At 40.6% G+C, this 14,541-nt stretch overlaps 3 protein-coding genes across 3 annotated transcripts; 1 reads left to right on the forward strand and 2 right to left on the reverse strand.

Moving 5' to 3' along the window:
- Positions 1-2,519: 2,519 nt before the first annotated feature.
- Positions 2,520-3,894, reverse strand: tmem53 (transmembrane protein 53). Its single transcript, XM_058067308.2, has 3 exons — positions 3,676-3,894; positions 3,456-3,559; positions 2,520-3,393 (listed from the first exon to the last, which is right to left on the reverse strand). The coding sequence occupies exons 1-3, from the start codon at positions 3,728-3,730 to the stop codon at positions 2,701-2,703; spliced, it is 852 nt and encodes a 283-aa protein (XP_057923291.2). The 5' UTR covers positions 3,731-3,894; the 3' UTR covers positions 2,520-2,700.
- A 573-nt stretch (positions 3,895-4,467) lies between these two features.
- On the reverse strand, positions 4,468-11,024 carry toe1 (target of EGR1, exonuclease). Its single transcript, XM_058067241.2, has 8 exons — positions 10,087-11,024; positions 9,984-10,024; positions 9,807-9,903; positions 9,579-9,737; positions 8,725-8,838; positions 8,189-8,337; positions 7,954-8,116; positions 4,468-5,126 (listed from the first exon to the last, which is right to left on the reverse strand). The coding sequence occupies exons 1-8, from the start codon at positions 10,198-10,200 to the stop codon at positions 4,557-4,559; spliced, it is 1,407 nt and encodes a 468-aa protein (XP_057923224.2). The 5' UTR covers positions 10,201-11,024; the 3' UTR covers positions 4,468-4,556.
- On the forward strand, positions 10,358-14,439 carry LOC131125579 (uncharacterized). Its single transcript, XM_058067243.2, has 4 exons — positions 10,358-10,984; positions 11,099-11,258; positions 11,357-11,532; positions 12,327-14,439. Exons 1-4 carry the CDS (start codon positions 10,835-10,837, stop codon positions 12,708-12,710), a joined length of 870 nt encoding a protein of 289 aa, XP_057923226.2. The 5' UTR covers positions 10,358-10,834; the 3' UTR covers positions 12,711-14,439.
- The last annotated feature ends 102 nt before the right edge of the window (positions 14,440-14,541 follow it).

Consider the following 14,541-nt stretch of genomic DNA (forward strand, 5'->3'; position numbering starts at 1 on the left):
AGCGCTGACCCCTCTTCTCTGCAATTTTCCCCTCATCAACTTGGGAGACTTCATTAACTTTGCGGGGTAATTTCCTCTGTCGATGCCTGGGCTTTTTCCTTCCTTCCTTGCCATCATCGGTCTGCCTGACGACAGCAAAAGACCTCTTGCTTGCTTTCATGTATATGTTACTATTATTATGAATATTGTTATGATTATTATGATGATATTTTGTAAAACAAAGCAGTGCAAAACAAAGAGCTGATATGTGCTGCTTGGTAGTTGAGCTGTGCAAGGATGTGAAGTGTGAGCCAATGCTGCCCTCCTCAGGAAGTTTGCTGGTACTGCCCTTCATCCCTCAATGTTACTTCCTACTAATAAGCCAAAATGCCTGTCTTACATCCTTAAACAAAAACAAAAAAAAAAACAATCATTTTAGGGCTCAGTTCCTGGTATAAGTATGGGGCTGCACGGGGTAAAAGTGGTTAGCGCACAGACCATACAGCAAAAAGACAAGGGTTCAATTCCACCCTCGGCCATCTCAATGGTTGGCTGGATACATGTTTGTATCAGGTGCACCTTTTGGGTGTTAAGTTGCTATGTGATGAATTTATTATTATTTATTATTTGCACATTTACACATTTGGCACCTAGAACTCACAGCTAGGAGACCCGAGTTCAATTCCACCCTCGACCATCTCTGTGTGGAGTTTGCATGTTCTCCCTGTGCATGCGTGGTTTTTTTTTTTTACGGGTACTCCGGTTTCCTCCCACATTCCAAAAACATGCTAGGTTAATTAGCGACTCCAAATTGTCCATAGGTATGAATGTGAGTGTGAATGGTTGTTTGTCTATATGTGCCCTGTGATCCAGGGTGCACCTTTGTATCAGGTGCACCTTTTGGGTGTTAAGTTGCTATGTGATGAATTTAGTGCTGTTGGTAGTGACAACATCATAACTGTCACTGTATATTGGTATATTTGCACATTTACACATTTGGCTGGCCACCCTCCAAGGTGTACCCCGCCTCTCGCCCCAAGACAGCTGGGATAGGCTCCAGCACCCCCGCAACCCTTGTGAGGATAAAATGAATGAATGGTTGCAAACCCACCCTTGTAAAATAGACAGCTGTCTTTCATCAGAAATAAATTGTTCCGACCTTTTCCATTGTTTAGTAATCAGCAGTCGAACATAGGTAAGTTTCAGGAAAATATCAGTTCCCAACTAAAAAAAAGGCTAGGTTAATTGGCGACTCCAAATTGTCCATAGGTATGAATGTGAGTGTGAATGGTTGTTTGTCTATATGTGTCCTGTGATTGGCTGGCCACCAGTCCAGGGTTGTTTCCGAAGACTTCCAGGCTTCAGACCAAAACAATGCACGACTTTTAATTTGCATTAGCCCCGCCCACTGACTTTGATGATTTGACAGGTGACATAAAGTCATCAAGGTCCGTTAATGACCTCACGAAATACGTTTCTACACTAAAGGCTTAATTTGAAGGCATCCATGACACACTGAAGTCATTATTTGACTGCGTAGTCATTTATTTCATGAATCCATGATACATTTTTTTAAAGACTTCATTCCAATTTTATGCAAGTCATGATGTAACGTACGATGTATTCCGCTTTGTCCCATTCAATCCCCCGTTGACATAAACGCACCGATTTTCAAGTAGAGCTGCAACTAACGATTATCTCCTTCGTCCGTTCATCTGATGCTTGTCCACTAATCCAGCCCATGGTTAGCCCAGGGGTGCCCTAACTTTTTTCTACAGAGGGCCTCACATCTTATGATATTCTTCTATATTAATAATATTACAGCTTTGTTAGAAAATGACCTTTTTTCCCCTCAATGTTGTAGTCATTAAATATGGGATTCAATATTAATAAATGAAATATTTTCATAGTTACGGCATAGAAACCCTGTTGACAATCTTCTAATATAGTTTTTAACATGATTAGAGCCCTCTGAACACAAAATAACACCCCTATAGTCAGCTTTACATTCATTTTAGCCAAGATAGTAGATATAATCAGAGAAAAAAAGACATATTTGACATAAATAAATAATAGACTAACTAGCTAACTAACTAACACGTTGTTGCTTTTTTCTGGATAGCGTACTTCCATGTGGCTTTTCCTCTTGTATTAGGCCATATAGTAGACAGTAAGAGTAAATATGTAATGTAAGGCGTAAAGAAACTCCTGGTGGAGCAGCGTCACAGTAAATGTTTCCCCTAGGGAACCTTTGTGAGGAGTCCATGTTTTAACTTGATGCTAATGCGGTATGTTGGTATTAGTATTATGATGTTATTTTGATAAAATTACTACTTTTTTTAAATACATACAGCAGCAAGGATTTTACTTTTGGTAATTTACAGCAGATTTTTCCACTTTTGTTGGGGTTTTTTTGTGTTTTTTTTTTTGCTAAATGATACTTTTAGAATGTGCCGTGGGCCAAACGAAGCAAAGCTGTTGTGTGTGAATGTTTCCTTTCCCGAAGATGACTACGGAAAATAAACATTCCCATTTTACTATTAAAAAAAATAGCTGTCGATTCATTGGACTTCCGCTATAACTTCTTATCACCTTAGGTCACATTTATCCAGAGTGTAGCGACTACCTGATTTGTTCAAAAAGCACTTGAGTGGCAAACGACTCCATCTCCGACTCAATCGATTCAACTGTTTTGGGAGTAAATGACCACGAAACGATTCTTCAGTGATCTTGCAGCCGGTGTCTTCTCCTCGTGTCCGTGTCCTTCATACAAGCCGTGAGGAAGTCCCGACACTTTCCCGGGTACCGCTCCGGCCATTCCCATAAGTGACGGACATGCGCGCTAGACACGAAATCACACGCGTCCACTTGGACGCCTTTGGAACGCAATGTGTCCACAAAGAGACGAATGTCGCTCGGCCTGATGACCTGATCAGCTGAGGAATAAAGGAAGAAATGGGGCCAGGTGGGCGGCCTCTCTCGCACGGCATCGTAGTGGTTCTTGTGCACGTACTTTGTCAACGGATAGAGAACCACTCGCAACAGGAAGACGGCCACTGCGAAGAGCGCGAGCAGGAGGTACTTCAAAACGGGACTTACTTTCGGCCCCAAAGTGACGGTCAGCGCCCTTACAGCGCCGAGGACGTTCCCGCTATCGGGGGCGCTGTCCACAATGGCCCCGACAACACACAGAGAACTAAACTGTTGGTCCTTGTGGAGGAGCTCCACAATGTATCTGTACAGCATAAAGCCGCCATTACTAAACACATGGAAGAAAATAGGACTGTGTTCCACCTCGTAGTCGTAGAGGATCTCCAGCAACTTGAGGGCTGTGCTTTTAAGTTCCTTGTATCCGAACGACTCCGAGATGAAGACTGTCTTGAGAGGAGCCGTGTAGCGGATGGTGACGCATCCCTGTAAGGAAACGCAACATCAGTATGGAAGCTAACACAAGTCAGTGAAGTGCACTAGCTAACCTGTTCGTTGTAGATGGCGCTGTACTTGGTGAGATGTTTGTCTTTGCAGCCTGCCCACCCCAGCAATATCACCACTGGCTCTTTTGTTTCCTGCCAATGTGCCTCTGTAGAAAACAAATTGTTCTATTTATCACATATGGAGTATTCAAATCAAACACGGGAGAACGACATCTCAATCTATTATTCTCGATGCTATGCTAACTGTATGTACAGTGCTCACCGGAAGTCTCTGCGTCGGGAAACACGATATTGTAGTCGATTCCATCGTCTGCCATTTTAAACCGCAAAAGTCTAAAGTTGTGTGTTAAATTAATAATAAGCCATACGACTAAGCAAATACATACAGCGCATATGTACAGGACCGAAGACCGAAACTGAAAGTGTTCCTCGCCTCTCTTCTACCGGAAGTTACTGCTTCTTTCTTTGCCTGCTTCCAAATATGACATGTAAAAGCTGCAATGCTGCCCCCTCTGTGTCGGAGGAGTTATTGCTTGTGGTGGTTATGGACGCTCATTATTAGAGCTGTTTCGAATATTTTTGGTCAGTTGAGTTTGCGCCATGTTACGGAATGGATATCGAGAGTTAAATATTAAAAAAAAAATTTTGGGGAAAATCGCAAAATGTCACAGGACACACTTCCGGTTATAGCTTGCCGCCATTGACATACAGACGCCGCATGTAGCTCTGAGCTGTACGTCAACGTCGCCGCCATATTGGAAGTGTCAAGTCTGTGACGTAAATGTACTTGCTTTCATAAAGCGCCTTTCTACAAGAAATATAACTACATTCACACACTCACTACTATACTTGTAGTATAGTTAGCACCAAAACAATCACAATCAGAGGTATTTTATTTTCCAATGTGGCCCTAATACACAGGTAGTAAGCTAGCAAGGTAAATTCATGTTGTATTGTGAAAGTAAATGTATTTTTACTATGGCCGACTTTAAAACTAAAAAGACAGCTGAATGCATGTTACTCTTACAAAACACAATAAAAAAATCATGACAACTCAGTTTGCCAGCAGGTTATTTCAGAAGAAGAAAACAATTTAAAGATGTTTTTACAAAAAACAACAATATTTTGCACTTTGACAGTAATCTACTGCTTTCCTCCCCACACCATTTCCATCTTCTGCACGTGGGCTTTGGAGGACTTGGAGAAGGTGCTGTTGACTATGTTGAGCGGGGTGGCCTTGCCGCTGAGGTAGATCTTATTGAGGGAGTCGGGCAACCAAGTCGCCTCCTCTGCCTGCTTGAAGAGGGTGCAGGCGTAGGCGAAGATGTACCCCGTCATGAAGGCGTCAAAGCCGGCTCGGTGGGAACCCGATTCCACCTTTTTATCTTCGCTTGTTTTCATCTCCTCGCTGGCTGGGGCCTGTGCATTGTCCTCGCACGCCGTCTCGCTTCTTGTCATGTTTTCTTCATCAAGCGATGGCGTGTTGGAGTCCACACACTCTTCGTGGCCGTCAAGAACCTTTCCCGGATCCAATTCCATGCGAGGTAATTTGTCTTGCGGCACATCCTCCGAAACAGAGTCGCCGCCTTCTTTCTTTTTCTTCCTCTTCCTCTTTTTCCTCTTGTCCTGCTTGGATTGGTCGTCTTGGAGGATGATCAGGTCTGTGTCGTGGGACAAAGGACACTTGGTGCCTTTGGGACACCAACCAAACGCCTGCCAGAGAATCAGAACAGGATAAATGCTGACATGATTGCCTACTTTGCATAATTGCCATATCTAGAGGCCTGTACTCATGTTAAAAGCATATTTAGAAGGTTGTAAACAAGTTATCGACGTCTAATACCTCTTATTTTCTCTGATTATATCTACTATACTGAGTGATAGGAGTATAAATGTGAATATAGGGGTGTTACTTCATGTCTAGAGAGCTCTAATCATGTTAAAAGCCATATTTATAAGCATGTAAACAGGTGTTCTATGTCTAATATGCCTTATTTCCTCTGATTATACATGAGGTATGATACAATATGAGGCAAAAGGAGTGTAAAGGTAACTACAGTATGGGGGTGTTATTTCCAGTCTAGAGGGCTCTAATCGTGTAAAAAAAAACTATTTAGAAGGTTGTAAAGGTTTTCTAATATAGCTTATTTTCTGTGAATATGTGTAGTATATTGGGTAATAGAAGCGTATGAGTGACTATAAGGGTGTTATTTCTAGCCTAGAGGGCTCTCATCATGTTAAAACCCCTATTTAGAAGGTTGTAAAGGTTGTCTAATATATCTTATTTTCTGTGAATATGTGTAGTATATTGGGTAATAAAACCATAGTGTGACTATAAGGGTGTTATTTCCAGTCTAGAGGGCTCTACTCATGTTAAAAACCCTATTTAGAAGGTTGTAAAGAGGTTTTGTATGTCTAATATATCTTATTTTCTGTGAATATGTGTAGTATATTGGGTAATAGAAGCATAGAAGTGACTATAAGGGTGTTATTTCCAGTCTAGAGGGCTCTAATCATGTTAAAAACCCTATTTAGAAGGTTGTAAAGAGGTTTTGTATGTCTAATATATCTTATTTTCTGTGAATATGTGTAGTATATTGGGTAATAGAAGCATAGAAGTGACTATAAGGGTGTTATTTCCAGCCTAGAGGGCTCTAATCATGTTAAAAACCCTATTTAGAAGGTTGTAAAGAGGTTTTGTATGTCTAATATATCTTATTTTCTGTGAATATGTGTACTATATTGGGTAATAGAAGCATAGAAGTGACTATAAGGGTGTTATTTCCAGTCTAGAGGGCTCTACTCATGTTAAAAAAACTATTTAGAAGGTTGTAAAGAGGTTTTGTATGTCTAATATATCTTATTTTCTGTGAATATGTGTAGTATATTGGGTAATAGAAGCGTATGAGTGACTATAAGGGTGTTATTTCCAGGCTAGAGGGCTCTAATCATGTTAAAAACCCTATTTAGAAGGTTGTAAAGAGGTTTTGTATGTCTAATATATCTTATTTTCTGTGAATATGTGTAGTATATTGGGTAATAGAAGCGTGTGAGTGACTATAAGGGTGTTATTTCCAGTCTAGAGGGCTCTAATCATGTTAAAAACCCTATTTAGAAGGTTGCAAAGGTTGTCTAATATATCTTATTTTCTGTGAATATGTGTAGTATATTGGGTAATAGAAGCGTATGAGTGACTATAAGGGTGTTATTTTATGTTAAAAACCCTATTTAGAAGGTTGTGAAGAGGTTTTGTATGTCTAATATATCTTATTTTCTGTGACTAGGTCTACTATATTAGTTAGTATAAGTGTAAAAGTGACTGTAGGGGTGCTACTCCAGGAATGAATGAATCCATGTGTTTCATTGTGTCTACTATATTGACATCTAGTAACTACTTGTGGAATCCACTGATGACTGTGGTGTGGAGCCAATTAAAGGAGGTAAAGGGGGGAAAAGGCGTGTGTAATCCACTAGAGGGCAGTATTGCTAGGGAAATCAATCAGATTGTCCATATGTTTTACTGTTGGGTTATTTTTGCTTAATCAATACAATCCTTTAGGGCAGGGGTGGGCATATATTTTGACTGGTGGGCCGCATTGAGTTAACAAAATTGTCCGGGGGGGCCAGAACATATATTTAACACACACACTTTTATCATTTTTCTTGAATTATTTGTCTAACTTTTTTTTTTAATGTATATTTATTATTTATGTATTTATTTATTATGTGTTTATTATATTTTATTTATTTATTATGTATTTATTATTTATTATGTATTTATTATATTGTATTTATTATTTATTTATTATGTATTTATTTTTTCAGGACACTTTAACCATCAGACCACATCAAACTATGTAATTAAACTTTACAGTTTTTTTTTTTTTTTTTTTTTTACTAAGTAAGACATCCGACTTGCAGGTCTTGTCACTAGTTTGTATGTTAAAAGCCGGGGGGCCAGAACATATATTTAACATACACACTTTTATAATTTTTCTTGAATTATTTGTTTAACTTTATTATTTATTATTATGTATTTATTTATTATGTATTTATTTATTATGTATTTATTTATTATGTATTTATTTATTATGTATTTATTTATTATGTATTTATTATATTTTATTTATTATTTATGTATTTATTTATTATGTATTTATTATGTATTTATTATGTATTTATTATGTATTTATTAATTATGTATTTATTATGTATTTATTTATTATGTATTTATTATATTTTATTTATTTATTTTTTCAGGCCACTTTAACTATCAGACCACATCAAACTATGTAATTAAATTTTACAGTTTTTATTTTTATTTTTTTTTACTAAATAAGACATCCGACTTGCAAATCTTGTCGCTAGTTTGTATGTTAAAAGTTGAAATACTTAGAAAGCAACTGGCGGGCCGGATTCAAACGCTTGGCGGGCCGCGTGTGGCCCCCGGGCCGTAGTTTGCCCACCCCTGCTTTAGGGTGTTTTGGCCAAAGTCCATTCAGACTAAACTATGAGATGTCAAAGCGCAGGTGAAACTCACAGAAAAGGAGATGCAGACGTCCGCCTGCGCCTGATGAGGGTCCAAAGTAGGACAGGTTCTGTGGTCCACATAACGGGACATGGCACCGGTATACTGACAGAACTCTAGCTGGATGTGACGGCCGCTTACGGCAGAGGACTCACTGCGACTGTTGTCCAGCTTACTGGAATGAGTGGAGGGCACCATCAGCACGTTTTATACGGGTGATGATAACCACCATATGAACCATTCTCACCATTTCTTATAGGCGTACTCCAAGTATGAGGCGCTGAGGCGCAGCTCAAACTCTGTCACGTATTTGGTGTCGTAGATGCCGGCGGGAAACATCCCAGTCAGGTCAGCCGTGAAGGTGGCCAACCGATCTGGAAGATGGGCATAGAAGTTCTAGAGAGACGGAAAGGCTGCTTAAGCATCTCATCAGGAACTGCAAAATTAGGGCTGGGCGATATAACGATGTTTTCTTAAATGTATATTTCTTTTAAGCACAATATGAAAAATTTACTAAGATGGTTCCACTCGAGTCTAAGCTAGCTCCACAGCTCCGTATCTTCTGTTTTTAGTGTTTTAAGAGTGCTTTCTTCATGGCTTTATTGTTTTTGGTGCCACACCAACCTCTTAAGCAGTGTGAAGCTACGAATGTTCATCCTGTTACCATGGTAGCTGCCCTCTTGCTACATTGTTTACACTTCATATTCAACCTAAATATATTGGAATACGAGTTTTAGTCAATATCGCCCAGCCCCAGTTGAAAGTGATAGCTGATTGTCATACCTGGTACAGGAAAGCAAGATCAATCAGGCCGTTGTGGAGCACCAAGGGTTTCCTTGCACGCAGGAGCTCCGTGAATAAAGCACGGATGTGAACACCCTGGTTGTCTGACCCCCCCTTGGGAAGGAAACATGCGTCAATCAGCTACATCATCAACATCTGCAGCACAATATGAATCTGAATATTTAATGGTTTATTATTAGTCAATTAAAAACACACATGCTCTATACACTGACTGCACGTCTTCATTCCTGAATACTATACTTATACTAAACTTATACTTATACCTTTCCGCTAATACATAAAACCCCATGCAAAGGTATTAGTTTATGCTCAAATATGTGAATAAACACACGGCAGTGCTGACAAAAAAATACACGCTTTAATGTTTTGTTTTTTTTTTAAAGATATAAATCCTGTTTTTAGATGCAAATCCTATTTTTTTTAATAACAAATACTGTAGTTTTATACATCGTTTTGCAAATTAAAAAATTGTATTTTTTATTACTATATTATTATAATTTAATATAATTATTTTATTAATTAATTCATTAATTTTCTACCGCTTATCCTCACAAGGGTCAGAGGGAGAGAGGCGGGGTACACCCTGGAATGGTGGCCAGCCAATCACAGGGCACATATAGACAAACAACCATTCACACTCACATTCATACCTATGGACAATTTGAAGTCGCTAATTAACCTAGCATGTTTTTGGAATGTGGGAGGAAACCGGAGTAGCGGGGGAACACCCACGCATGCACAAGGGAGAACATGCAAACTCCACACAGAGATGACCGAGAGTGGAATTGAACCCTGGTGTCCCCGCTGTGCCGCCATAATTATTTTATTATTACCTTATTATTGCCCTTGTGATACGGGATGCCTTGGGCGTACTGTTTGTTAAAGTCGAAGCCGTGCTGCACGAGGAACTGGACCGACTGGGGTTCGATGATGTACTCCTCCGAGCAAAGCAGGGTGATGTTGTACACCTGGGCCAGGTACGCGTCTGTAGGCTGAATACAGTGGGGTATATGAGTATTATTGCCACTTTACGTACATTAAGAATGCATCTGACGTTGGACCTTGTCGCTGAGTTTCTTGTAGCAGGCGATTCCCAGAGAGAGGATGGAGCGAGAGCGGGCTGCATGACATATGGCTTTATACCTGTCTTCTATACACCTGAAACACAACATGGAATACTTTTGATGATGTAATTCACTTGCACGTGAGCACGTCAGGACAATAACATCTTTACTCACGCAGCAAGCAATGACGTCCTGTTCCCGAGACCACTCAGTTCCTGTTGTTTACAACATTAATTAGCGACTTTTTAAACATATGGGAAAAAAAAAACATACGTACCGTATCGAGAGCAAGGAAGGAAGACATTTTGATAGCCACCACCATAGCAGGCCAAAGTTCGCCGAAGTTGTCATTGTGGACATCAATGACTGGCACCACCAATGAGGATGTCATACTTTATATATAATGTTTATCGGATACGCGCACTGTTTACTTGCTCAGATGAAGTAACCGAAATAACAGTCCCATGAGCTCGCATGTGTTCTTTTAAAATACTATTCACGTGGGTAAGAAGTGTCTAATAACTAGCCATGAGTGCCAGTGCTCGACGGGGTCCTGTAGCGACAACACCTAGTCATTCGACTATATGCCTGTACTAACATATAACATTAATAATGTTAAAATATTTCCCAATTAATTTATATTTTTAAAAAATGTAATTTACACGTCTTAATGGTGTATTCTATTTGTTTTGTGGCTTACTCAAAAATTCACATGCGCCTTTACAATCTTTTTTCAGTCAGGCAGTTGATGCGGACGCATATATGACGTCACCGCATCCCACAAGCGAAGTGGAGGCCGCCATTTTGGCTCAAACAAAGTCAGAAAATTTTACTCGGAACGGAATATTTTGTATTTTTTTTTAACACGACACATATAATTTGCCTAGCAGCGGTATATTATTTGTTAGTTAAAATTTTTAGTCCATTATAAAATACTAACCTTAAAAGTAATGGTCTAAACCAAGCTGAAAGGCAAAGCAGTTTAAACATTGTCCGAACGTTGATGCTGATTTTGTGCGAGTGCGATGGGTGGATGCTCGGCTCCCAACTGTTCCAATTCAACCAGTATAGGGAAACAGCTGTTCAGGTTCCCCAAAGACCCTTCCCGGAAGAAGAAATGGGTTGTGAATTGCCGACGTGACTTTGAACCAACTCCTCACTCCAGACTCTGTCAGGTGAGTTCACTCAAGGGAAAATAACAGACGTTATTACGACAATTTCCACAACTTCTGGCTAACGAGGTGTATTATTATTGTCTCATAGTCCTCTCTTAATGTATCCATCCCCAGGACCATTTTGAGCAGAGTCAGTTTGAGGAGATAGCCAAGTCCCCAGCAGGAGGGAAGAAACTGAAGCCCAACGCCATCCCAACCCTGTTCAATGCTGGAGACCCCCCATACCCTGCTGTCACTTCCACATTCGTTATGTTGCCCCTCAAACCCGAGCAAGGTAAGTAGATGTGCGCAATAGTTCTCAGGACTGCAATCTATCCGTGGCATTCGTTGCGGCGGAGTTGAACAGCTGCTATTGTTCTTTGTGTTGTCAAGTGGAAAAGGAACTGAATGTTGGCGACCATGGCTACGCCAGACGCACCCCTCTGTTCGGCCTGGAAGAAGACGACGGGGACAGGGCGGGTGCAGAGCGGCAGTCCTGCGCACAGTGTCATCTCCTCAAGAAACAGCTGGAGAAAGAGATGCAGAACACCGCCAGACTGCAGAAGGAGGTGAGATCCGCCTTGACGTCTTTGTGACATATAGACAAACAACCATTCACACTCACATTCATACCTATGGACAATTTGGAGTTGCTAATTAACCTAGCATGTTTTTGGAATGTGGGAGGAAACCGGAGTACCCGGAGAAAACCCACACATGCACGGGAAGAACATGCAAACTCCACACAGAGATGACCGAGGGTGGAATTGAACTCAGGTCTCCTAGCTGTGAGGTCTAGGTGCCAAATGTGTAAATGTGCAAATATACCAGTGTACAGTTACAGTTATGATGTCGTCACTATCAACAGCACTAAATTCATCACATAGCAACTTAACACCCAAAAGGTGCACCTGATACAAACATGTATCAGGTACACCCTGGACTGGTGGCCATCCAATCACAGCTCACATATAGACAAACAACCATTCACACTCACATTCATACCTATGGACAATTTGGAGTCGCTAATTAACCTAGCATGTTTTTGGAATGTGGGAGGAAACCGGAGTACCCGGAGAAAACCCACACATGCACGGGGAGAACATGCAAACTCCACACAGAGATGGCCGAGGGTGGAATTGAACCCTTGTCTCCTAGCTGTGAGGTTGGCGTGCTAACCACTTGACCACCGTGCCGCCCTTCTTGCATTCATTACTGTGCCCCAGTGGGGTTTAATGTTTAAGGACGGAAGCATTCAAACTGCTTCCATTAGCAAGGTGCCAAACCCCATTCCCAGACTCGGCTCTTCCGTAAGAGTAAGGAAGTTCTCAAATGCACTAAAGGACCTTCTTCTGCATGCCAGGCGGAGGAGATGAGAAAGCGTCTCTTCAGACTGGACCAGATTGAGAAGGGACTCCAGAACTTTCTGTACGAGGACCAGATCCGAGCCTTGTCCCTCATCAAGCGTTCCCGTCGTGCCGTCTGGTCTCCGGAAACCATCCTGAAGGCCAGAAAGATCCGTAGCGCCGTCGGCACCAAAGGTTACGAGTACCTCCGAGAACTGGGCTACCCGCTGCCCTCGTACCGGACTCTGTGTAACCGCCTCACGACCAAGATCATGGTCACCACCGACATGAGCTGCGAGGAGCTGGCCGAGCTGGGCTTGGGACTCATGGCCACCTGCGACAGCCCCACAGAAGGTGTAGGGGACAATGATGAGGAAGATCTAATTGCTGTCTTGTCCTGATTGACAGGTGACAGACTGTTTCCTGTCACGACAACATTAATACTGCTGAGCTAACTGGAGTTTTCTCCAAGGTTCAACCCTCATGTAGAGATGATGACATGTTGATATTGTTAATATATCAAGTTAAAGGGACTCGGATACACCGACTTTGACCTTGTAGCTTTCGCTCTTCAGGCTCACTTTCGGAAGTGAGGCAATGGGAGTACTAGAACCCAGATAAACAAACATGGCGGTGTACGAGACAAACGGTGTTTATCATGATTATAGCCAAAAAATGCAGTAATTGTCAATAGTTTTCCAGGAGGAAGAAACATCTGTATCGTGTAATCTATATCGTCATAATAATGCTTTGCAGCTTTGTCGCTATCACGGAATAGCGAAGACATGGCTTTGTCTGTTGCAGAAACTTTGGCGTTCAATAGCAATAGCATCCTTTTATAGCATACTGTCAAGCTAAATGCTTGAGAAAGTGAATACTGAAATGATCAGAGCAGAACTAGAGGTGGGCGTCCATCATCCATGCATGTCCTTCGTCCATTGTTGTCTTAAACCTTCCTCTCTGGGAAAAGAAAACCAACAGATAATATGACTGGAATATGTTGAACATCCAGCAGCAACACAACGTTTTTGGCATGGCTACTATTTGGATGAAATATTTACTGAAACATCTCCCTGGAGATGCTTTTGTTTGCTCTGCTTTAACCGAGAAGTGTCAACCCCCATGATGTCACTTCCAGGAATGACGCTGAAGAGCGAGAGCGAGGTTGTTATGGCTGAATTTACCGTTGGCTTTCAAAAAGTGAACCACGAAGAACACGATTACAAACAACATACAATATATCAAAGTAAACCTTGCAGAATCCTGTAGTACTTCCACATTCTGTATGCGTGCTATCCATATCTGTATATACATATTTATTTGACTCAGAGCTAAAATTGCCATATAAAAAAATATAATAAAGCATTCCCATATACTGTATTAGCATGCTATGCTAAATGTATGCATGTGATCATAGACAACTAAGCTTAATCTATCTTAATGCAATGAAACGGAGGCTTCCTTTGCTTTGAAACATTGTGGAAAAAAAACATGAATTCAATATGCATACATTGTGTTCTGTGATCAATTATGTCATCAAGCTTTAGCGCTGATGTTTAAGAACTAAACTAATGGAAATGCTTTGATTATGTTTCTACAGGCAGCATTCTATTTGCCCTTAATCATTAAACAAGCCTTTGCGTTCGTCTTCTTGTGCTGATGACTATTGATTCTGACCTCCTGCTTTGTTCCAAAGATCACATGGTGGGAGTCGACGGTCACATGGACCCTCAGAAGTTACTCATACATGCCTCTCTACTTCAGTTACTACAAATGTATTCATAAAGCATGTGATTTATTACCACCTATTAGTAGGATACATGCATAATTAAGCACATGCAGCATTTGCAAGCATAAAACCCCCATTTGGAAGGGTAACAGGATTTTCTATGTCTATTATGACTGATTATGTCTACTATATTGGGTAAAGGAGACTATAGGGGTGTTATTTTATGCCTAGAGAGCTCTTATGTTAAACTCTCTATTTAGAATAGTGTAAATGTTTTTTATGTCTTATTTTCTCTTATTATGTCTACTATATTGGATAAAAGAAGAGTAAAGGTTACTATAGGGGTGTTAGTTCATGTCTAGAGGGCTCTAATGTTAAAACCCCTATTTAGAATGGTGTAAATGTTTTTTAATGTCTTATTTTCTCTTATTATGTCTACTATATTGGATAAAAGAAGAGTAAAGATTACTATAGGGGTGTTATTTCATGTCTACAGGGCTCTA

Source organism: Doryrhamphus excisus, linkage group LG6, assembly GCF_037039965.1.
Source record: "Doryrhamphus excisus strain RoL-2023G ecotype Guam linkage group LG6, RoL_Dexc_Guam_v1.1, whole genome shotgun sequence".
NCBI classification, from domain to species: domain Eukaryota; kingdom Metazoa; phylum Chordata; class Actinopteri; order Syngnathiformes; family Syngnathidae; genus Doryrhamphus; species Doryrhamphus excisus.

Coding starts and splice junctions, on each gene's coding strand:
- tmem53 (XM_058067308.2), bottom strand. CDS start 3,730: ATGGCAGACGATGGAATCGACTACAATATCGTGTTTCCCGACGCAGAG. Junction 3,560..3,675: donor TCCCGACGCAGAGACTTCCG/GTGAGCACTGTA, acceptor TGTTTTCTACAG/AGGCACATTGGCAGGAAACA. Junction 3,394..3,455: donor GCGCCATCTACAACGAACAG/GTTAGCTAGTGC, acceptor GTTTCCTTACAG/GGATGCGTCACCATCCGCTA.
- toe1 (XM_058067241.2), bottom strand. CDS start 10,200: ATGACATCCTCATTGGTGGTGCCAGTCATTGATGTCCACAATGACAAC. Junction 10,025..10,086: donor CCTTCCTTGCTCTCGATACG/GTACGTATGTTT, acceptor TGTAAACAACAG/GAACTGAGTGGTCTCGGGAA. Junction 8,117..8,188: donor GAGTACGCCTATAAGAAATG/GTGAGAATGGTT, acceptor CACTCATTCCAG/TAAGCTGGACAACAGTCGCA.
- LOC131125579 (XM_058067243.2), top strand. CDS start 10,835: ATGGGTGGATGCTCGGCTCCCAACTGTTCCAATTCAACCAGTATAGGG. Junction 11,259..11,356: donor GCCCCTCAAACCCGAGCAAG/GTAAGTAGATGT, acceptor TGTGTTGTCAAG/TGGAAAAGGAACTGAATGTT. Junction 11,533..12,326: donor CCGCCAGACTGCAGAAGGAG/GTGAGATCCGCC, acceptor TCTGCATGCCAG/GCGGAGGAGATGAGAAAGCG.